The sequence below is a fragment of the Pan troglodytes genome, chromosome 1 (assembly GCF_028858775.2).
Source record: "Pan troglodytes isolate AG18354 chromosome 1, NHGRI_mPanTro3-v2.0_pri, whole genome shotgun sequence".
NCBI classification, from domain to species: domain Eukaryota; kingdom Metazoa; phylum Chordata; class Mammalia; order Primates; family Hominidae; genus Pan; species Pan troglodytes.
In genome coordinates, this window is record NC_072398.2 from 186,221,444 (window position 1) to 186,242,804 (window position 21,361).

The window sequence follows — 21,361 nt, forward strand, 5'->3', positions numbered from 1 at the left end:
TTCAGACATATTAAATTTGTCCCAAGTTTGTTATTTGTATTTCAAAATGTGACAGAGCTGAAGCATGTACTCTAGGGTGAGGGCTTTACTGCCTAGAGGTGAAACCTGCAGGACTGGGCGCGGTGGCTCATGCCTGTAACCCCAGCACTTTGGGAGGCCGAGGTGGGCGGATTACCTGACCTCAGGAGTTCAAGGCCAGCCTGGGCAACACGGTGAAACCCCGTCTCTACTAAAATACAAAAAGTTGGCTGGGTGTGGCAGCGTGCGCCTGTAATCCCAGCTACTCAGGAGCCTGAGGCAGGAGAATGGCGTGAACCCGGGAGGCGGAGCTTGCAGTGAGCCGAGATCCCGCCACTGCACTCCAGCCTGGGCGGCACAGCGAGACTCCGTCTCAAAAAAAAAAAAAAAAAAAAAAAAAAAAAAAAAAAAAGAAAAAGAAAAAAGAAACCTGCAGTTATTTGCTGCCTATTCAAACATTTGTTAGGCACCACGAAGACAGCAGCCTGCAGGGGGAAGGTAGTCAAAGATGAATTAAGATATATGTAGGCCGGGCGTGGTGGCTCACGTCTGTAATCCCAGCACTTTGGGAGGCTGAGACAGGCAGATCATCTGAGGTCAGGAGTTCGAGACCAGCCTGACCAACATGGAAAAACCCCGTCTCTACTAAAAATACAAAATTAGCCAGGTGTGATGCATGCCTGTAATCTCAGCTACTCGGGAGGCTGAGGCAGAAGAATCGCTTGAATCCGGGAGGCAGAGGTTGCGGTAAGCCGAGATAGCGCCATCGCACTCCAGCCTGGGCAACAAGAGCGAAACACTGTCTCAAAAAAAAAAAAAAAAAGACATATACAACCCCTGCCACCATGAGCTCAATTTCTAATGGGGATTATAAGTCATATGTACAAAGGAAATCAAAGCAGAATGAGATTTAAATAAAAAAAGGAGGATAGAATCACTAAATGCAAAAGCTGGCAAGCACTTCAGTAATCACACTTCTATCCACACTTCTGGGACAGCCACAGACTCTTGGTACATACCTCCCCCATTTCTAACCCCTAAACTACAGAGAGCATAAACAACAAAGAAAATCAGAGGTTTGTTTTTTTTTTTTGAGATGGAGTTTCACTCTTGGTGCCCAGGCTGGAGTGCAGTGGCGTGATCTCAGCTCACTGGAACCTCCGCCTCCCAGGTTCAAGTGATTCTCCTGCCTCAGCCTCCTGAGTAGCTGAGATTACAGGCACGCGCCACCATGTCCAGCTAATTTTGTATTTTTAGTAGAGACAGGGTTTTACCACGTTGGCCAGGCTGGTCTTGAGCTCCTGACCTCAGGTGATCCATCCACCTCAGCCTCCCAAAGTGCTGGGATTACAGGCATGAGCCACCACGCCCGGCCTGTTTTAGACGGAATCTCACTCTGTCGCCCAGGCTGCTGGAGTGCAATGGCGCGATCTCAGCTCGCTGCAACCTCCACCTCCCGGGTTCAAGCGATTCTTCCGCCTCAGCCTCCTGAGTAGCTGGGACTACAGGTGCGCACCACCACGCCCGGCTAAGTTTTTGGATTTTTAGTAGAGATGCGGGTTCACTATATTGGCCAGGCTGGTCTTGAACTCCTGACCTCATGATCCACCCGCTTCAGCTTCCCAAAGTGCTGGGATTACAAGTGTGAGCCACCACGACCCGCGAAAACCAGAGTTTTAAGCCTTGCTCTGACAATCAACTGATTCTCATGTTGATAATTCAGGGTGAACATCCCAGGAGAAAGGAATAAGAGTGTAAAGGCAGCAGGGAATTAGGCAGTCACAGAGCAGTAAACTGCCTCATTTGCCAGGGCATAGGATATGTGGAAGAAGAGTATGTGGTACAAAGAAAAAGGGTGATTAGAATCAGAGCTTGGGCCAGGTGTGGTGGCTCATGCCTGTAATCCCAGCACTTTAGGAGGCCGAGATGGCCAGATCACTTGAGGTCAGGAGTTTGAGACCAGCCTGGTCAACATGGGGAAACCCTGTCTCTACTAAAAATACAAAAATTAGCTGGGTGTGGTGGCAGGTGCCTGTAATCCCAGCTACTTGGGAGACTGAGTGAGGAGAATTGCTTGAACCTGGGGCATGGAGGTTGTAGTGAGCCGAAATTGGCTCACTGAGGGAGATCGTGCCACTGCACTCCAGCCTGGCGACAGAGTGAGACTTCGTCTCAAAAAAAAAAAAAAAAATCAGAGCTTGAAAAGGCTCTGAATGCCCCACTAAGAAGTTCGGATCTTATTCCAAAAGCAGTATTTGATCTGAGGTAAAACAAGGGATATATTTCTAAACAAACAACAAAAACAAATCACAAAAGACTGATAATAGCTGGTTGAAAGGAATTTTAGGAACCTCTTGATTCTTTAGGGGCAGATAATGGAAAGCATTCAATCCTTTTATTTCTCAAATATACCACCTAAATATCTCTACTATACGTACTATGCTAAGCAAGCTTTTTACATGTTTTATCTTTTTTATTTATTTGTTTTTGAGACAGGGTCTCTGTCACCCAGGCTGGAGTGTAGTGGCTCACTGTAGCCCTGAACTCCTGGGCTCAAGCAATCCTCCTGCCTTAGCCTCTGGAGTAGCTGGGACCACAGGCGCAAGCCACTATGAATGGCTAATTGTTTTTTATTTTTAGTAGAGATGAGGTCTTGCTGTATTTGCCCAGGATGGACTCAAACTCCTGGCCTTAAGAGGTCCTCCTGCCTCAGCCTCCCAAAGTGCTGAGATTACAGGTACTGTGCCCAGCTACAATACATGTATTATTTTATTAAGCTCCATGGAAGAGAGTCCAAGAGTCTGTCTCCTTCACCTCTGTATCCCTAGCACCCAATAAGTGTCTAGCATTTTGGAAGCAGTCCAAAAAACTTGCTGAGTAAATCCTCACAACAACCCTGTGAGGTAGACATTATCATCATCCTCACTTTATAGATGGGGAAACTAAACTTCGAAGAGGGGCAGAAACATGCCTGAGAACACAAAGCAGTGGCAGAGCCAGACTAGAATCCAGGTTTTCATACTCCTAGCCCAGTGACCTTTTCACTACACCACAATGCCACTAGAACAGAAATGTCTTAGTCACAGTGCTCTCCTCAAAATCCTTCCAAGGTTCCCCACTGCCTACAGAAGAAAACCTAACCAGCTCAGTGCCAGACATGAAGACCTTTGTCTCCTTTTTCAGCTGTTTTGCGGCTGCCAAGCATCCTGGGCCCTGCACTGCTCGTGGCCAGCTTCTTCATGGCCCCCATGTGTGCCATCTTGCTGCTTCAGCTAAGCCTTCACACTCCACCCTCTAAGCCCAGCCCATTCTCAGCAAGTTTCCACCTCTGAGCTGCTCTAGCAATGCTCATCTGTGCCATTCATCACAAGTTGCCTTCTGTTAGTTGGTGATTCAGAAACGTCTTTTTGTTTCCTCAACCAGGTTATTGATTTCATTCACCAAACTGATATCACAGGTAGTGTGCATGCAGAACCTAGCTTGGGCAAGCAAAGTTTTCTAAAACCTAAAATTCTGTGCAGTTTGCTTTTTTTTTTTTTTTTTTTTTTTTGAGACGAAGTTTCATTCTGTTGCCCAGGCTGGAGTGCAGTGGCATGATCTCAGCTCACTGCAACCTCTGCCTCCCGGGTTCATGTGATTCTCCTGCCCCAGCTTCCCAAGTAGCTGGGATTACAGGCCCGTGCCACCACACCCAGCTAATTTTTGTATTTTTAGTAGAGATGGGGGTTTCGCTATGTTGGCCAGGCTGGTCTCGAACTCCTGATCTCAAGTGATCCGCCCACCTCGGCCTCCCAAAGTGCTGGGATTACAGGCATGAGCCACCGCGCCTGGCTGCAGTTTGCTTTCTACAAACATACCAGAGCCGGGCATGGTGGCTCACGCCTGTAATCCCAGCACTTTGGGAGGCAGAGGCGGGCGGATCACGAGGTCAGGAGATCGAGACCATCCTGGCTAACACAGTGAAACCCCATCTCTACTAAAAATACAAAAAATTAGCCGGGCGTAGTGGCAGGCACCTGTAGTACCAGTTACTCGGGAGGCTGAGGCAGGAGAATGGCATGAACCCGGGAGGCGGAGCTTGCAGTGAGCTGAGATCTCGCCACTGCACTCCAGCCTGGGCGACAGAGCGAGACTCTGTCTCAAAACAAACAAACAAACAAACAAACAAACAAAACCCAGAAAATTATTGATTGCTTCAATTTAGAATGGACCTGACTAAATAAAATCCCAATGCATCTGGAAGGGGACCATTCTTTTTTTTTTTTTTTTTTTTTGAGACAAGTCCTCATTCTGTTGCCCAGGAGGCTGGAGAGCAGTGGTGCAATTTCAGCTCACTGAAACCTGTGCTTTCCCAGACTCCAGCAATTCTCCAGCCTCAGCCTCCAGAGCAGCTGGGACCACAGGCATGCACCACCATGCCTGGCTCATGTTTTTTGTATTTTTTGTAGAAATGAGGTTTTGTCATGTTGCCCAGCCTGGTCTTGAACTGCTGAGCTCAAAGCGATCTGCCCGCCTCGGCCTCCCAAAGTGCTGGGATTATACATGTGAGCCACTGTGCCCAGCCAAGACGACCATTTTTTTTTTTTTTTAAGGAAAGGTCTCACTCTGTCGCCCAGGCCAGAGTGCAGTGGCTCGATCATGGTTCAATGCAGCCTCAACCTCCCAGGCTAAATCAATCCTCCCACCTCAGCTTCCCAAGTAGCTGGAACCACAGGCGTGAGCCACCACACCCTGATAATTTTTTATTTTTTTGTAGAGACAAGGTCTCAACATTTTTCCCAGGCTGGTCTCGAACTCCTGAGCTCAAGCAATCCTCCAGACCAGGCCTCTCAAAGTGCCGGGATTAGAGGCAAGAGCCACCGCACCCAGCCAGTTTTTTTTTTTTTTTTTTTGAGACAGATTCTCACTCTGTCACCCAGGCTGGAGTGCAGCGGCACAGTTTCGGCTCACTGCAACCTCCGCCTCCCAGGTTCAAGCAGTTCTCCTGCCTCAAGCTCCCAAGTAGCTGGGATTACAGGCATGCACTACCACGACTGGCTAATTTTTGTATTTTCAGTAGAGACAGGTTTCGCCATGTTGGCCAGGATGGTCTCGAACTCCTGACATCAGGTGATCTGCCCGTCTCAGCCTCCCAAAGTGCTGGGATTACAGGCGTGAGTGAGAAGAGCACAGCATCAGAAACTAGGCTCTCACAGATTCCACTTCTGCACAGATCCTTTATGTAGGAAGACATTAAATGTGGTAGAGGAATTTTCATAGAACCTACCTCTTTGCCCTTTGTGGCACCTCCTTCTGCCCATTCCACTGAAACACAGGATTTCTCCAAGTTCACAGTCCTTACATTGGCACTGTGAATTAAACCTATAAAGTATGAAAAAACCAGAGTTACCCATCTCTTTCCTGAGAGCTTCACTTTTAGGATTCCACAGAGATTCCCAAAGTGGAGTTAACCTGAAGGAACAGGCAGCTACCTTAAAAACAAAACAAAACAAAACAAAACAAAAAACTAAGAGAAACAAATAAATCTCCTGGGCTTCACCTTTAGAATATCCACAGTGAGGTGGGCTGGGGACAGGTTTTTAAACTGAGCTGCATGGGATAAGGATTCACCCCTACTCAAGAGAGCCTACAAAAAAAGAGAGAGCCTACAAAAGAGAACATACAAAAGGTATGTTTGAGCACAGGATTCCCCACAGCCCTTAGATGAACTTTTCCTCAACATAGCATTGAGGATCTGGCCCTTTTGGGGTTTTCCTAACTCATTTCTGGCGGTCATATCTGTCCATTTCCCTAATGACACGGGTATCAGACCTGCCAGAACTGCGGTACCTGCTTAAGCAAAAGAGAGAACGACTACAAGCTCCTCAAGAGCAGGGATCTTGTCTGTCCCGTTTACCTGACATACCGCAACTGCGCAATATTTATTCGAGAGTAAAGGGGCCAGGAGACCGAGGTCCCCGTAAGAGCAGGGCATTTTCAGGGGAGAATTTTGGAAGGGAAGTGAATTTAGAAGCCCCAACTTCCCTGGGAGGTCTACCAGCCTTGGAGAAGGTCCGCCCACTCCCAGAGGACTGCGAAAGGGACCCACGTACAGCGCAGGGACTCTCACCCCTGTGTAGGCAAGAATGACTGCCAGTGCAGAGACCCGGAGTGAGTGCGTGTGAAAAGGAGGGAGGGAGAGAAAGAGAGTGAAAGCCCATCTGTGTGTCCGGGGAGGGGCAGTAATTTCAGTCGTCTCACCGCTCACGAGTCCCCTTGACCTAGGGACCCCGCTCCTCACCATTACTGCGTTGGATCTTGATAGCGAGACCGGGAAACAGGCGGGCCTGAAGCGACGAGTCCATGGCCATTCGGAGGGTCAGCAAGGAAGAGAAACGCGCAATACCAAGAAACCTCAATTTCGCTAACCCTACGAAGTCTTAACGCCGCGTAAACCGCCGCAGTTTAAAACCCGCGCGCAAGCGTCCTTAAAACGTCATTCCGCTGTCCCCGCCCTCGCTTCCGCCAGTCAGCGGCGCCCTGCGGAGCCTTGGGGGAGACGCAGTTCCGAACCATCTTCCGACGCTCGGCACCGCCCATGCGTCTGGCCACACCCTCGAGCGCTGTGCCTTCTGGGAACTTCGCCGCTCCGCGGGGTCTGGGGCTCCCAATTCTGGTATTGTCCTCGGTCACCTTGTACTGCGGGGTTCCCGAAAACTGGGAAACTTCAGTATGTATTTGACAGTGAGGGCTCTGGGATCCTACAGACATGGGTTCGAATCGTAGCTTCTTCAATTGCAAGTTCAGTGACCTCGAGCAAGTTGGAGACTTGGCCGGGCGCGGTGGCTCACTCCTGTTAATCCCAACACTTAGGAAGGGAGAGGTGGGAGTGATCGCTCGAGATCAGAAGTTCGAGACCAGACAGGGCAACATAGCCATGACCCTGTTCTCAAAGCAAAACAAAACCACAGATTAGAAACTTGACTTAGTTTTTCTTATTGCATAGTGGAGAAGCATGTTGCCTCATTCAAGGAGTTATGTATAAATTTCCAGAAAGACACTGATTCACCAGATATTTATTGAGTGAAGTCTACCACCTGCTAGGCATGGTACCAGGAAATGGAGATAATGAACTAGACACATAGTTCCTGTCCTTTTTTTTTCTTTCTTTCCATTTAACCCTTAGTGGACACAGCACATGTTTCAGAGAGCACGGGGTTGGGGGTAAGGTTATAGATTAACAGCATCCCAAGGCAGAAGAATTTTTCTTAGTACAGAACAAAATGGAGTCTCCTATGTCTACTTCTTTCTACACAGACACAGTAACAATCTGATCTCTCTTTCTTTTCCCCACATTTTCCCCTTTTCTATTCGACAAAACCGCCATCGTCATCATGGCCCGTTCTCAATGAGCTATTGGGTACACCTCCCAGACGCGGTGGCTGCCGGGCGGAGGGGCTCCTCACTTCTCAGACGGGGCGGCCAGTCAGAGACGCTCCTCACCTCCCAGACAGGGTGGCGGCGGGGCAGAGACACTCCTCAGTTCCCAGAGCGGGTCGCGGCCGGGCAGAGGCGCTCTTCACGTCTCAGACGGGGCGGCGGGGCAGAGGTGCTCCCCACATCCCAGACGATGGGCGGCCGGGCAGAGACGCTCCTCACTTCCTAGACAGGATGACGGCTGGGAAGAGGCGCTCCTCACTTCCCAGACTGGGCGGCCGGGCAGAGGGGCTCCTCACATCCCAGACGATGGGCGGCCAGGCAGAGACGCTCCTCACTTCCTAGACCGGGTGGCGGCCGAGCAGAGGCTGCAATCTCGGCACTTTGGGAGGCCAAGGCAGGCGGCTGGGAGGTGGAGGTTGTAGCGAGCCGAGATCACGCCACTGCACTCCAGCCTGGGCAACATTGAGCACTGAGTGAGCGAGACTCCGTCTGCAATCCCGGCACCTTGGGAGGCCAGGGCTGGCAGATCACTCGTGGTCAGGAGCTGGAGACCAGCCCGGCCAGCACGGCGAAACCCCATCTCCACCAAAAAATACGAAAACCAGTCAGGCGCGGCGGCGCGCGCCTGCAATCCCAGGCACTGGGCAGGCTGAGGCAGGAGAATCAGGCAGGGAGGCTGCAGTGAGTCGAGATGGCGGCAGTACAGTTCAGCCTCGGCTTGGCATCAGAGGGAGACAGGGGAGAGGGAGAGGGGGAGGGGGAGGGAGGGGGAGAGGGGGAGGGGGAGAGGGGGAGGGGGAGAGGGAGAGTTTTTTTTTTTTAATTAGAGACAGTGTCTTGCTATGTTGCCCAGGCTGGTCTTGAACTCCTGGGCTCAAAGATCCTCCCTCCTTAACCTCCCAAAGTGCTAGGATTACATGTGTGAACCACCAAGCCCGGCCTCCTGTTCTTGACGATCTGCCTGCCTCAGCCTCCCAAAATGCTGGGATTACAGGCGTGAACCACTGTGCCCGGCCAGGAAAGGTCTTGTTTGAAGAACTGGTGACTGGAAGGCAGTAGGGGAGAGGAGCATCAGAAGAAGTTGAAGAGGTGGGGAGGGGCAAAATCATAGAGCATCTTGTGGCCTGTAGTAATAATTTTGGCTTTTATGCTAATGAGAAGTCATTGAAAAGTTTTAAGCAGGGGACTAACAAGATCTGATTTACATTTTACTTTTTTTTTTTTTTTTTTTTTTTTGAGACAGAATTTCATTCTTGTTGCCCAGGCTGGAGTGCAATGGTGTGATCTCGGCTCACCACAACCTCCACCTCCCAGGTTCAAGCAATTCTCCTGCCTCAGCCTCCAAAGTAACTGGGATTACAGAGATGCACCACCACGCCCGGCTAATTTTGTATTTTTAGTAGAGACGGGGTTTCACCATGTTGGTCAGGCTGGTCGTGAACTCCCGACCTCAGGTGATCCGCCCACCTCAGCCTCCTAAAGTGCTGGGATTACAGGTGTGAGCCACTGCGCCCTTCCTACATTTTACTTTTATGTCAGTCAAACTTGCTATTGTGTGGAGAGTAGATTTGAAAGGGGCAAGACAGAAGGCAGAGACCACTTAGTAGGCAAGAGATTATGCTGGCATAGGCCAGGGTAGTGATACTGGATTGGAAGTATGGCTGAAAGAACTGATTCAAGATACCCCATGTTTGGGAAGTGAAGTGAATGGGTTTTGCTGATGAGTTGGATGTGAATGACAGGGGTGGTCATGGATGACTCCTGGTTTCTGGCTAGAGCACCTGGCTGGATGACGGACCATGTCCTGAAAAGGGAGAGTGGGATTGTGAAGGAATGAGTTGGGGGTTAAGTCCAGGGTTTCATTTTGTTCATTTTGAATTTGAGATGTCTACAAGACATCTGAGTGTAGGTGTCAACTGAGCAGTTGGATATACAAACTGGGAGCTAAGGTAGAGGTCAAAGCGAGAGATTGAGATTTGGCAGTCTGCATTATGTAGATGGTATTTGGAGTCATGAGCTGAATACTATCTAGGAAAAGAGTATAGATGGAGATGAGAGGAACATGTATAATTGAGCCATGGGACTTGCCAATATTTTGAGGTAGGGCAGGGGAGGAGGAGCCAGCAAAGGAGATGGGATTAGGGTGGTTTGAAGGGATGAAGAAAACAAAAGAGTTGGGGGGAGTTCCTTAGAAGTCAAGGGATGGAATGAAGAAGGTGAAAGTAACTCTGAAGAGCTACTCAAGAGGCCAAATAAGATGAGGACATTCTAGTATCCTTTGGATTTATTAGCACCTAAGTCATTGCTGACCTTGTGCAGTCTTGGTGAACTATTGAGGGTGAGAACCAGACTAGAGAGACAAGAATAGATGGAATATTGTTTAGGGATATGCTGTGGTTTGAATGAGTCCCCCAAATTTTATGTGCTGGAAACTTAATCCCCCAATTCACATATTGATGGCATTTGGAGGTGGGGCCTTTGGGAGGTAATTAGGATTAATAAAGTCATCAGGATGGGGCCCTGTGATGGAATTGGTAGCTTTATAAGAAGAAGAAGAGAGACTTGAGCTGACACGCTCTTGCCCTGTCACTATGTTATGCTCTCTGCCATGTTATAATGCAGCAAAAAGGCCCTCACAAGATCCAAGCACCATGCTCTTGGACTTCTCAGCCTCCAGAACCATGAATGAAATAAATTTATGTTCATTATAAATTACCCAGTCTCCAGTATTTTGTTGTAGCAACAGAAAATGGACTAAGCTGGATGCAGTGGCTCATACCTGTAATCCCAGCACTTTGGGAGGCCAAGACAGGCAGATTGCTTGAGCTCAGCAGATCCAGACCACCCTGGGTGACACAGTGAGACCCCCATCTCTGCAAAAAATACAAAAATTAGCCGGGTGTGGTGGCATATGCCTGTAGTCCTGGCTACTCAGGAGGCTGAGGTGGGAGGATCACCTGGGCCTGGGGAGTTCGAGGCCGCAGTGTGCTATGATCGTGCAGCTGCGCTTGAGCCTGGGGAACAGAATGAGACCCTGTTTCAAAAAAAAAAAAAAGAAGGTGGGCCAGCTGTGGTGATTCACACCTGTAATCCCAGCACTTTGGGAGGCTGAGGCAGGAGAATAACTTGAGGCCAGGAGTTCAAGACCAGTCTGGCCAACATAGTGAAACGCTATCTCTACTAAAAATATAAAAATTAGCTGGGTGTGATGGCACAAGACTGTAATCCCAGCTACTTGGGAGGCTGAGGCACAGGAATCACCTGAACCCAGAAGGCGGGAGTTGCAAGTGGCAGTGAGCTGAGATCACACCACTGCACTACAGCCTAGGTGACAGAGACTCTATCTCAAAAAAAAAAAAAAAAAAAAAAAGGCCGGGCGCGGTGGCTCACGCCTGTAATCCCAGCACTTTGGGAGGCTGAGTCAGGTGGATCCTGAGGTCAGGAGATCCAGACCGTCCTGGCTAACACAGTGAAACCCCGTCTCTAATAAAAATCCAAAAAATTAACCGGGTGTGGTGGCACATGCCTATAGTCCCAGCTACTTGGGGCCTGAGGCAGGATAATTGCTTGAACCCGGGAGGCGGTGTTGCAGTGAGCTGAGATTGCACCACTGCACTCCAGCCTTGGTGACAGAGCGAGACTCCATCTCAAAAAAAGAGAAGGTGGCGGCCAGGAGCCAGTTGTGGGGAGACTGTGACTGCAGCCAGAGTGGAAGAGGGTCAGACACCCTGACATGCGGGGCAGGCTGAGGGAGAGCTCTTTAGTTGTGCTCACCATCGCCCCTCCCTCCATATGCCACTCTTATCCCCCAAGGCCGTGGGTGGGTCGTTAACTGCCCCATTGCCACTGTGAGGCAGAAAACCAGCAGCGCTGTCTCAGTGCCCTAGCCTGGCCACGTAGGAACATACCTGACTTTAGACATAATCTCCGTACCTCCTCCTATACTGTGTATCCTGGGTTCTGGGCTTTTGTTTTCCCCTGTCACAATCACTGATGCCCCCAGGGTGATGTGAAGTTAAAGGGGAACACATTTGCAATAATAGGAAAACGACAGACTGAGAAACTAATTTTTTTTTTGAGACGGAGTCTCATTCTGTGGCCCAGGCTGGTGTGCAGTGGCATGATCTCGGCTCACTGCAAGCTCCGCCTCCAGATTCAAGCAATTCTCCTGCCTCAGCCTCCCAAAATGCTGGGATTTTTGTTTTTGTTTTTGTTTTTTTGAGACAGAGTGTTTTTTTGAGCTGGAGTGCAGTGTCATGATCTTGGCTCACTGCAGCCTCTGCCTCCCGGGTTCAAGCGATTCTCCTGCCTCAGAATCCTGAGTAACTGGGACTATAGGTGCCCACCACCACACCTGGCTAATTTTTGTATTTTCAGTAGAGACGGGGTTTTGCCATGTTGGCCAGGCCTGTCTCAAAATCCTGTCCTCAGGTGATCTGCCTGCCTCAGCCTCCCAAAATACTGGGATTACAGACTTGAGCCACCACATCTGGCCAGAAACTGATATTAGAGGAAGCAGAATTAATAGATCTGATAGTTTGAAATAAGCATAATGGGCTAGGCATGGTGGCTCATGCCTGTAATCCCAGCACTTTGGAAGGCTGAGGAGGGCAGATCACTTGATCTGGCCAACATGGTAAAATCCCATCTCTATTAAAAATACAAAAATTAGCCGGGTGTGGTGGCGGGCGCCTGTAATCCCAGCTACTCAGGAGGGAGGCTGAGGCAGGAGAATTGCTTGAACCCGGGAGGCGGAGATTGAAGTGAGCCAAGACTGCACCACTGCACTCCAGCCTGAGCAACAAGAGCCAAACCCCATCTCAAAAAAAGAAAAAAGAAATAAGCATAATGAACATCTTCAAAAGATAAGGAAGGATATTGTTAAGGCAGGAAGAAGCAACTGAAAATACCAGGTTTGAAAAATTTAATAGTTGAAATCCATACATGAATTGAATAGCAGAATGGTTACAGCCAAAATGAAATGAGGAGCAACAGGATCAAGGGTGAGGATTCACCCAAAAGACATCAGGAAGGGATAAAGAAAATAGGGTAGAAAACAAATGAACCAACTGTTTGTGACATACACTGTTGATGGTTAATTCAGCAGGTATTCTCAACCCCCTTCTTCCTAAATCATCTCCACATTAGAGACTGAAAAAGCTTTATAGTTACTATACTTCCTTTCCCAGACTCCCATGCAATTAGAGCTGGCCATGGGACACAGTTCTGGCCAATGAGATGTAAGCAGGAGAGTTCTGGGGGCTTGTGGGCAAGACTTGTTGTTTTTCTATTAAAAGGGAATGACAGAAAATGCTTTCCTGGTGTCATCCCTTTTTTCTTGCCTTGGACATGGGATGTTCTTTCTGGAGTTGTGACAGCTGCCTTGTGATCATGAGGCAGGAGACAGTAATTTGGTTAAAAGCCAACATGCTCAGGACAGCCAAGTACAGCAGGAAGAGCCTAAGAGCGTTCTTGATGGTTCAGTAGTTGAACCAATGCTAGCGACTACCTACTTCCATATATATACATTTTTAATTTCTATCTCCATATGTCTTTTTTTTTTTTGAGACGGAGTCTCGCTCTGTCACCCAGGCTGGAGTGCAGTGGTGAGACCTCAGCTCACTGCAACCTCTGCCTCCCGGGTTCAAGCAATTCTCCCAAGTAGCTGGGATTACAGGCGTGTGCCACCATGCCCAGCTAATTTTTTATATTTTTAGTAGAGATGGGGTTTCACCATGTTAGCCAGGATGGTCTTGCTCTTCTGACCTCCTGATCCACCTGTCTCCATACTTCTTGTTGTGTGAATAAGTTTCTACATTTCTAGAAAAAAAAGTCAAAAATGTCAAAACTGGCACAAGAAAATTTAGTAAATTTTTAGTAAAATTTTTAGTAAATTTTAGAATATTTAGTAAATGTTTTATCATTCCATTTGCTTTAATAGCTAATAAAGGAATGATCAAAAATTTTCTGGCCAGGTGCAGTGGCTCATGCCTGTAACCCCAGCACTTTGGGAGGCCAAGGCAGGAGGATTGCTTGAGGTCAGAAGTTCAAGACCAGCCTGGGCAGCATAGCAAGATTTCATCTCTACAAAAAATTTAAAAATTAGCCAGCTGTGGTAGTATGCTTCTGTAGTCCTAGCTACTTGGGAGGCTGAGGCAGGAGGACTGCTTGATTCCAGGAGTTCAAGACTTCAGTGGCCCTCGATTGCACCACTGCACTCCAGCCTGGGACACAGAGCAAGACACTGTCTCAAAAAAAAAAAAAAAAAAAAAAAAAAAGCCAGGCGCAGTGGCTCACGCCTGTAATCCCAGCACTTTGAGAGGCCAAGGCGGGCAGATCACGAGGTCAGGAGATTGAGACCATCCTGGCTGACAGAGTGAAACTCCCATCTCTACTAAAAATACAAAAAATTAGCCAGGCGTGGTGGTAGGCGCCTGAGTCCCAGCTACTCAGGAGGCTGAGGCAGGAGAATGGCATGAACCTGGGAGGCGGAGCTTGCAGTGAGCAGAGATCGCGCCACTGGACTCCAGCCTGGGGGACAGAGCGAGACTCTTTAAAAAAAAAAAAGTGTATGATCGAATGGTAATAAACTGGATGGGTGGGGGGGTACTTGGCAAAGCCTGTTTGTTCAGATTATTCTTGGCCTCTGTGTGACATTCATTCCCTGTGGGCATAAGGCAGGACAATTGTCACACGAAGGTCTTCATGGGAGAAGAGAAGGAAAAGGTCAGAAATAACTTCCTGCTTATATAGTTTTCTCAGTTTCCTTGATGGCTTAAAATACTCAGTATGCCAAGGTGCCATATTTTGGGGTATCATGTTCTAAGCCCTGACACCTCTGTAACAACTCAGAATTTCTTCTCCGGGCTTCCTTCAGGTAAGGTGAAAATAAACTTCTTGCTTGTTCAAGCTACTCTTTTTTGGAGTCTTTGTTACATACTGTGGAAGGCAGAGGGATGATACAAAATTCAGTATTTGCTATGATGTGGTTTTCTTTTCTTTTGAGGTGGAGTCTCCTGTTGCCCAGGCTGGAGTGCAGTGGTGCAGTCTCAGCTCATTGCAGCCTCCGCCTCCTGGGTTCAAGCAATTCTCCTGTCTCAGCCTCCCAAGTAGCTGTGACTACATGCGCACGCCACAACGCCCAGCTAATTTTTGTATTTTTAGTAGAGACGGGGTTTCACCATGTTGGCCAGGATGGTCTCGATCTCCTGACCTCGTGATCCGCCCGCCTCGGCCTCCCAAAGTGCTGGGATTACAGGCGTGAGCCACCGCGCCAGGCCTATGAATACAATTATTTTAAAGCTTTTAATTTTTTTTTTTTTTTTACTTTAAGTGCCAATTATAAAATAAAGTCACTGTCTAGTTGGACCAGGCATCTACAGTTCTGTAAATCTGGCTTCCGCTCTGCCCCCTGGTGGTGGCCTAACGCCTAGAAAAAGTAACGAACTATTTAAGGTATTTCTGGAAACCGAGGGGGTGGTGACTCAGCGTCATTTACATACCCACAATGCACTGCGCACAGACCACGTCCTACTTTAAAAGGAGATTCTCCCTTTTTCCCCCTCTTTTCCTTTACCATAATAACGAAACTCCTTTCACACAATCGTCTGAGACAAAAACAGAAGTCATTCTTTTGGGTTAATAGTAACCATTGCTAATCTAGTAGTGACCGTCCCCCGAGGACTGTGTGCAACCGCTACAATATATGTTCTGGTTTCTCTTCAAATCGTATAAATCTTTCGCCTTTTACTAAAGATTTCCGTGGAGAGAAACAGTTGTGAGTTTTAAGCCAATTTTTTGAAGCCCTACGTTGGGGGGGCTAATTAACGGTGTTTCAAAATCAGACAGAAAATTGTGTGTGTGTTGTTAAGTGTGAGATAACGTTGTGTTTGGTCATTTATTTTGGACTGTAGTGGTATGGGTGTGTGGCATTTTTATATTTTTGGAAGTGGGGTTTAGACTAGACTGTAGTGAGCAATCTTTGCCTACCGGCTTCAAGGGATTTTCTTGCTTCAGTCTCCCAAGTAGCTGGGGCTACAGGCGGCAACACCATTACCTGCTAGTTTTTGTATTTTAATAGAGATGGGGATTTACCACATTGGCCGGGCTGATCTGCCCGCCTTGGCCTCCCAAAGTGCTGGGATTACAAGCATGAGCCACCGTGCGAAGATTTTGTTTTGTTTTGTGTTTTTAATTAATTTATTCTAGAAACGGTCTCACTGTGTCACTCAGTCTGGAGTGCAGTGGCACGATTACAGCTCACTGCAGCCTTAAACTCCTGGCCTCAAGTGATCCACCCACCTCAGCCTCCTGTGAGCCACCGCTTCCCGCTTGGCCAGTTTAGTTTTTAAAGGTTTTTTTTTTTTTTTTTTTAAATTATGATCACTTTAGCCCAGTGGTTCCTAGATTTTTGGACTTCCCAATTATTAAAATTTCCGAAAAAGTTCTGGGGTACTATTTTTTTTACCATTATACAAAAGAAAACATTTCAAGACTAAAAAACTAAAACCAAACAATGACCAAAAAGAAAAAGAAGACTAAAAAGTAAAAATGACTTGATCTCTCAGCCTGACGCGGTGGACACGGTGGCTCACACCTGTAATCCCAGCACTTTGGGAGGCCAAGGCGGGTGGATCACTTGAGGTTAGGAGTTCAAGACTAGCCTGGCCAACATGATGATATCCCGTCTCTACTAAAAACACAAAAATTAGCTGGGCGTGGGCATGGCGGCAGCCGCCTGTAATCCCGGCTACCTGGGAGGCTGAGGCAGAGAATCGCTTGAACCCAGGAGGCGGAGGTTGCAGTGAGCCGAGATTGCGCCACTGCACTCCAGCCTGGGAGACAGAGTGAGACTCCGTCTCAAAAAATAAAATAAAATAAATAAAATAAAATAAAATAAAATAAAAAAGGCCTGGCGCGGTGGCTCACGCCTGTAATCCCAGCACTTTGGGAGGCCGATGCGGGTGGATCACGTCAGGAGTTCAAGACCAGCCTGGCCAACATGGTGAAACCCCATCTCTACTAAAAATACAAAAATTAGCCGGGCGTCGTAGCGCATGCCTGTAATCCCAGCTACTTGGGAGGCTGAGGCAGGAGAATCTCTTGAACCCGGGAGGCAGAGGTTGCAGTGAGCCGAGACTGCGTCACTGCACTCCAGCCTGGCAAAAGAGCGAGACTCCGTCTCAAAAATAAATAAATAAATAAATAAAATAAAAATAAAATAGGAAATCCATTTAGCTTTAAAGAAAACATAACAACAAAACATAAATATATTTTGTTAACTTTTCTCTCCTGTGTAGGTACAAAAAGAGGAAAGCTGAGGCTCAAAATAAGTTTGGGGAAAGCAGAACTGCCTTAGACCAACAATGTCAGGGCTGGTGATGCCCTCTTGTGGCATCCTGGAGAATTACTGCCATCTGAGTTCATTTCCTCCGACTTGGAGGGACTATTCCCTCACAATACCTCAGTCACTGATTCATGCATGCCAGGTATTGTCCTAACAGTATCCCTGTCCTCGTGGAGTTTACAGTCAGGTGGAGCACATACAATTAATAAACATAATAAGGTAATGCTATGGAAAAAAATAGCAGAGTAAGGTGGGAGGGGAGGTGGTGAGTATAGAGAGTGGTAGTGTGCATTGCAATTTTAAAAAGAGTAGGCCTTCTTGTAGAGTTGAAGGGAGATGGGGGAGTGAGCCCTGTGGATATATGGGATGAAGTTCTAGGCAGAGTGAACAGTCAGTAGAATAGCGTTGAGACAAGAGCTTGTTTGCCAATTTCTTTTTTTCTTTTTCTTTTTTTGAGACGGCGTCTTGCTGTGTCGCCCAGGCTGGATGGAGTGCAGTGGCGCGATCTCGGCTCACTGCAAGCTCCGCCTCCCGGGTTCACGCCATTCTCCTACCTCAGCCTCCCGAGTAGCTGGGACTACAGGCGCCCGCCACCATGCCCGGCTAAGTTTTTGTATTTTTAGTAGAGATGGGGTTTCACTGTGTTAGCCAGGATGGTCTCCATCTCTTGACCTCGTGATCCGCCCACCTTGGCCTCCCAAAGTTCTGGGATTACAGGCGTGAGCTACCACGCCCGGCCTCTTTGCCAATTAAAAAAAAAAAAAAAAAAAAGAACCAGCAAGGGAGTCCAGTGTGTCTGGAGCAGAGTGAAGGACAGACAGAGGCAGAAGAGTTTAGAGAGGTGATGGGAAACCTGAGCACCTAGGGTCTTCATTCAGCGAAATGGGGAGCCCTCCAAGGTTTGAGCCCAGTGATAGAATCTGAAGCTTAAAAGGATAACCCTGGCTGTCCTATTAAAAAGAGAACAGGTATTGACTGGGCACAGTGGTTCACGCCTGTAATCCCAATACTTTGGGAGGCTGAAGTGAGTGGATAATTTGAGGTCAGGAGTTCGAGACCAGCTTGGCCAACATGGTGAACTCCTGTTTCTACTAAAAATACAAAAATTAGCTAGGCATGGTGGCGGAAGCCTGTAATCCTAGCTACTCGGGAGGCTGAGGCAGGAGAATTGCTTGAGCCCAGGAGGTAGTGGGTGCCAGTGAGCCTAGATCGCACCACTGCACTCCAGCCTGGGTGACAGAGTGACATTTCATCTAAAAAAAAAAAGAAACTAAAAGAAAAGAGAACAGGAAGAGGGAGAAAAGCAGAATAACATTGAAGAGAGATGATAGTGGCTCAGCCCAGAGTATTAGCAATAGAGGTAGTGAGATATGGTTGGATTCTGGATGTATTTGGAAGATAGAGCCAACAGACATAATAGATATGGGTGCTAAAGATGGACATTAAAAAGCACTCCACTATTTTGTTTTGTTTTATAGGAAGGATGAGTTGCCATGAGTTGAATTGGGGAAAGTGGCACGGGATTAGGAGTTCAGTTTTAGACACGATGAGGTGGAAATATTTAGCTGGAAATAGAAATGTAGGAGTCATTGGCCTATAATGATATTTAAAGTTCTGAGACAGGATGAAATCAGCAGGGTGTAAAAGCAGATAGAAGAGAGACTCCAGACCAGGAGCCCTGCCTCACTCCAACTTGAATGAGACTGGATTGAAGAGGAGAAATCTTCAAAAGAAAAAACAACACCATGCACACTCAGGCCAGGCACAGTGGCTCATGCCTACAATCCCAGCACTTTGGGAGGCCAAGGCAGGAGGATCACTTGAGCCCAGGAGTTGGAGACCAGCCTGGACAACATAGTGAGACCTCGTCTCTACAAAAAAAGAAAAAAATATTAGCCGAATGTGGTCGTGGTGCACATCTGTAGTCCCAGCTACTCCGGAGGCTGAGGCATGAGAATTGATTGAGCCTGGGAAGCAGAGGTTGCAGTGAGTCGAGATTGCACCCCTGCACTCCAGCCTGAGCAACAGAGACCCTGTCTAAAAAAAAAAAAAAAAAAAAGCTGGGTGTGGTGGCTCACGCCTGTAATCCCAGCACTTTGGGAGGCTGAGGCGGGCAGATCATGAGGTCAGGAGTTCGAGACCAGCCTGGCTAAGATGGTGAAACCCCAGCTCTACTAAAAATACAAAAGTTAGCTGGGTTTAGTAGTGCGTGCCTGTAGTCCCAGCTACTCGGGAGGCTGAGGTTGCAGTGAGCCGAGATTGTGCCACTGCACTCTAGCCTGGTGACACAGCGAGACTCCGTCTCAAAAAAAAAAAAAAAAAAAAAGACTATGCACACTCCAGCCCCTCCTGGAAGAACCTACCTTTTTCCAGAAATCCTCAACCCAGTCTCCACCTACCTGCCCTAAGATCCCTTGAGACTCCCCCTTTACCAGGCCCCTCCCCCTGGGAGAAGGTGCTTTGAGCATGAGCTCCCCTTCCTCCATTCCTATGATGTAAGGTTTTCTTCTTGGTCACTTTGCAAGCTGGGGACCTCTGGCCAGCAATGCCCTGCCACGTCTCACTCGCCAGGCTACCTGCTGCAGGAGATGGCCTTTACTTGCTGCAGGAGACGACCCACCCACTCAGTCCAGTTGGCGGAGTCTAGCTTATGCACTGGTTCCCGAGTTCTCGTCCCACGAGCCCAAGAAGAATGAGGATGCACTGGCAATTGAAGAGTGAGGAAGGTGGGGTTTTACTGAGTGATAAAACAGCTTTCGGTGGCTGTGGGGGGTGGTCCCCCTACCTGAAAGTGGGAAAGTCCCCCTAATATGGCTGAGTCCAGGGCTTCTATGGGCTCAGAATGGGGGAAGGGCAGGCCATAAGTAGTATTGGAAAAGGCAACATTCAATTGGTTAAAAGGCATTATTCAGAAAGAATCAATCAGGAAAGGGCAGGCAAACAGAAACAGAAGTTCTCACTCTGGGTTGTGGGTTTCATCCAGGACCAGCAGTCGGTCTTTCAGCCTTCAGGCTGTTTTTGGTTTGAAGGTGGGGTTCACTGGGGACCCACCCCTATCTGCCTAGGCATTTGGCCGCCTCCTGTTGCTATCTCCTAGATCAATGAATAAAGCTTCTGCTCTGCTTTATGGAACCTGGCCTTGTTCTATTGGTGCAAATGGTTCCAGGCAAGGAAAGGACCCATTAGGATCAAACGACCCCCTTTAATGTCTGTAACAACCGGAGAAAAACCAGGTAGGTAGGGTGTTCTGGAGGAAAGGGTGCATAGGCCATCAGGGAGTGGAGGTGAGGCCCTCTATTCAGGCCATGCCCTTGAACCTTCCAGGGTGTTGGTGGCCCTTCCCTCTGGATCTGCTTTTTTTTTTTTTTTTTTGAGAATGAGTCTCACTCTGTCGCCCAGGAGGCTGGAGTGCAGTAGTGTGATCTTGGCTCACTGCAGCCTCTACCTCCCGGGTTGAAGTGATTCTCCTGCCTCAGCCTCCCAAGTATCTGGGATTACAAGTGTGTGCCACCACACCCGGCTAATTTTTTATTTTTTATTTTTTTTTTGTAGAGACGGAGTTTGACCCTGTTGGCCAGGCTGGTCTCGAACTCCTGACCTCAGGCGATCCGCCCACCTCAGCCTCCCAAAGTGCCAGGATTACAGGCATGAGCCACCGTGCCTGGCCTGTTTTTGTGATGGGGTCTTGCTTTGTTGTCCATGATGGCTTCCAACTCTTGGGCTCAAGAGATCCTCTTCCTTCAGCCTGCAGAGTAGCTAGGATTACAGGTGCAAGCCACCGTCCTAAACTTGGACCTGCTTTTTAACTTGAGGAGCACAGGCACCACAATCTAGCATCATAGCTCTCACTTGACCTCCCTTCCCCCTCCACACACACAAAGAACAGACAGGTATCAAGGCTGTTTATTGACTCTTCGCAGCCAGCGGCTCTCCCTCTGCCCCTCTGGGGTGCCTAATCCCCGTCTCCCCCTTGGAGCCAAGTGGAGTGGCTCTGAGCTTGACCCCAGGCGCCTTCCTCTTGCCAGGCTTCCCTGCCCCGCAGCCTTGGCCTTCCTGGTTTGCCACAGGGGCTGTTACTCCTTTGATTCTACATCCTCCTCGAAGTGTGTGAGGTAGGCCATCTGAGCCGAATCACGCGAGCCATAGAGAGTGTTCATGCTGTAGGAGCTGCCATGGAGGCACAGGGCTGCAGGCAGGAAAGGCAGGCGTGAGGCTGTGCTGGCGGCGCCTGCGCCCGGCTTCCCTCGTCCCACACTCACCTTTGGTAACATTGACTGTGTTGGCCGCCAAGATGTCCGCCTGAATGCTGTCTATTTTCATGTACAAGTCCTCAGCGTTGCTCTGAGGACAGGAGCAAGGGGGACCCGGCTGGGGTGCCAGGGCAGTCTGGACTTGGAGTTGGGCTTGGCAGAGGGATGTTGCAGGTGGGGGGCGGGTCGGCAGCCTGACCGAAAGGGCAGGAAAGGGAACAGGAAGGTGGCGGGTGGAGGAGCCTAGGCCAGAGCAGTCCCTCCTGCAGCTGGTGGCCAGGTCCACTCTGCATGTGGCGCGCTCCAGGATGGGGACTGTGTGAAGGGG

At 48.7% G+C, this 21,361-nt stretch overlaps 2 protein-coding genes and 1 non-coding gene across 22 annotated transcripts in view; 1 reads left to right on the forward strand and 2 right to left on the reverse strand.

The window, feature by feature from the left end:
- Positions 1 to 6,958, reverse strand: part of KIF2C (kinesin family member 2C) — a 28,788-nt gene extending 21,830 nt beyond the window's left edge. Inside the window, exons 1-2 of one of the 3 annotated variants that reach the window (XM_001151337.7) lie at positions 6,299 to 6,958; positions 5,285 to 5,379 (exon numbers count right to left, since the gene is read on the reverse strand). In XM_001151337.7, the coding sequence (XP_001151337.1) occupies positions 5,285 to 5,379; positions 6,299 to 6,368 (165 nt within the window). In that variant the 5' untranslated portion in view covers positions 6,369 to 6,958. Of the gene's footprint in view, positions 1 to 5,284; positions 5,380 to 6,258 lie in introns of all 3 variants that reach the window. The other 2 variants (XM_063781280.1, XM_009456117.5) reach the window with 2 other exon arrangements.
- An 8,184-nt stretch (positions 6,959 to 15,142) lies between these two features.
- LOC112206944 (U5 spliceosomal RNA) lies at positions 15,143 to 15,258 on the forward strand. Its single transcript, XR_002941420.2, has one exon. It is a non-coding gene; the product is annotated as a U5 spliceosomal RNA (small nuclear RNA).
- A 5,410-nt stretch (positions 15,259 to 20,668) lies between these two features.
- The window catches only part of ARMH1 (armadillo like helical domain containing 1), a 51,339-nt gene continuing 50,646 nt past the window's right edge, over positions 20,669 to 21,361 (reverse strand). For 10 of the 18 annotated variants that reach the window (XR_010146795.1, XR_010146794.1, XM_016961349.3 and 7 more), the window contains 2 exons: positions 21,043 to 21,124; positions 20,669 to 20,969 (listed from right to left, as the gene is read on the reverse strand). Coding sequence is in view for 10 of the 18 variants with exons in the window: in XM_016961349.3 (XP_016816838.1) it covers positions 20,857 to 20,969; positions 21,043 to 21,124 (195 nt within the window). In the remaining 8 variants the exon portion in view is untranslated. Of the gene's footprint in view, positions 20,970 to 21,042; positions 21,228 to 21,361 lie in introns of all 18 variants that reach the window. The other 8 variants (XR_010146788.1, XR_010146790.1, XR_010146796.1 and 5 more) reach the window with 1 other exon arrangement.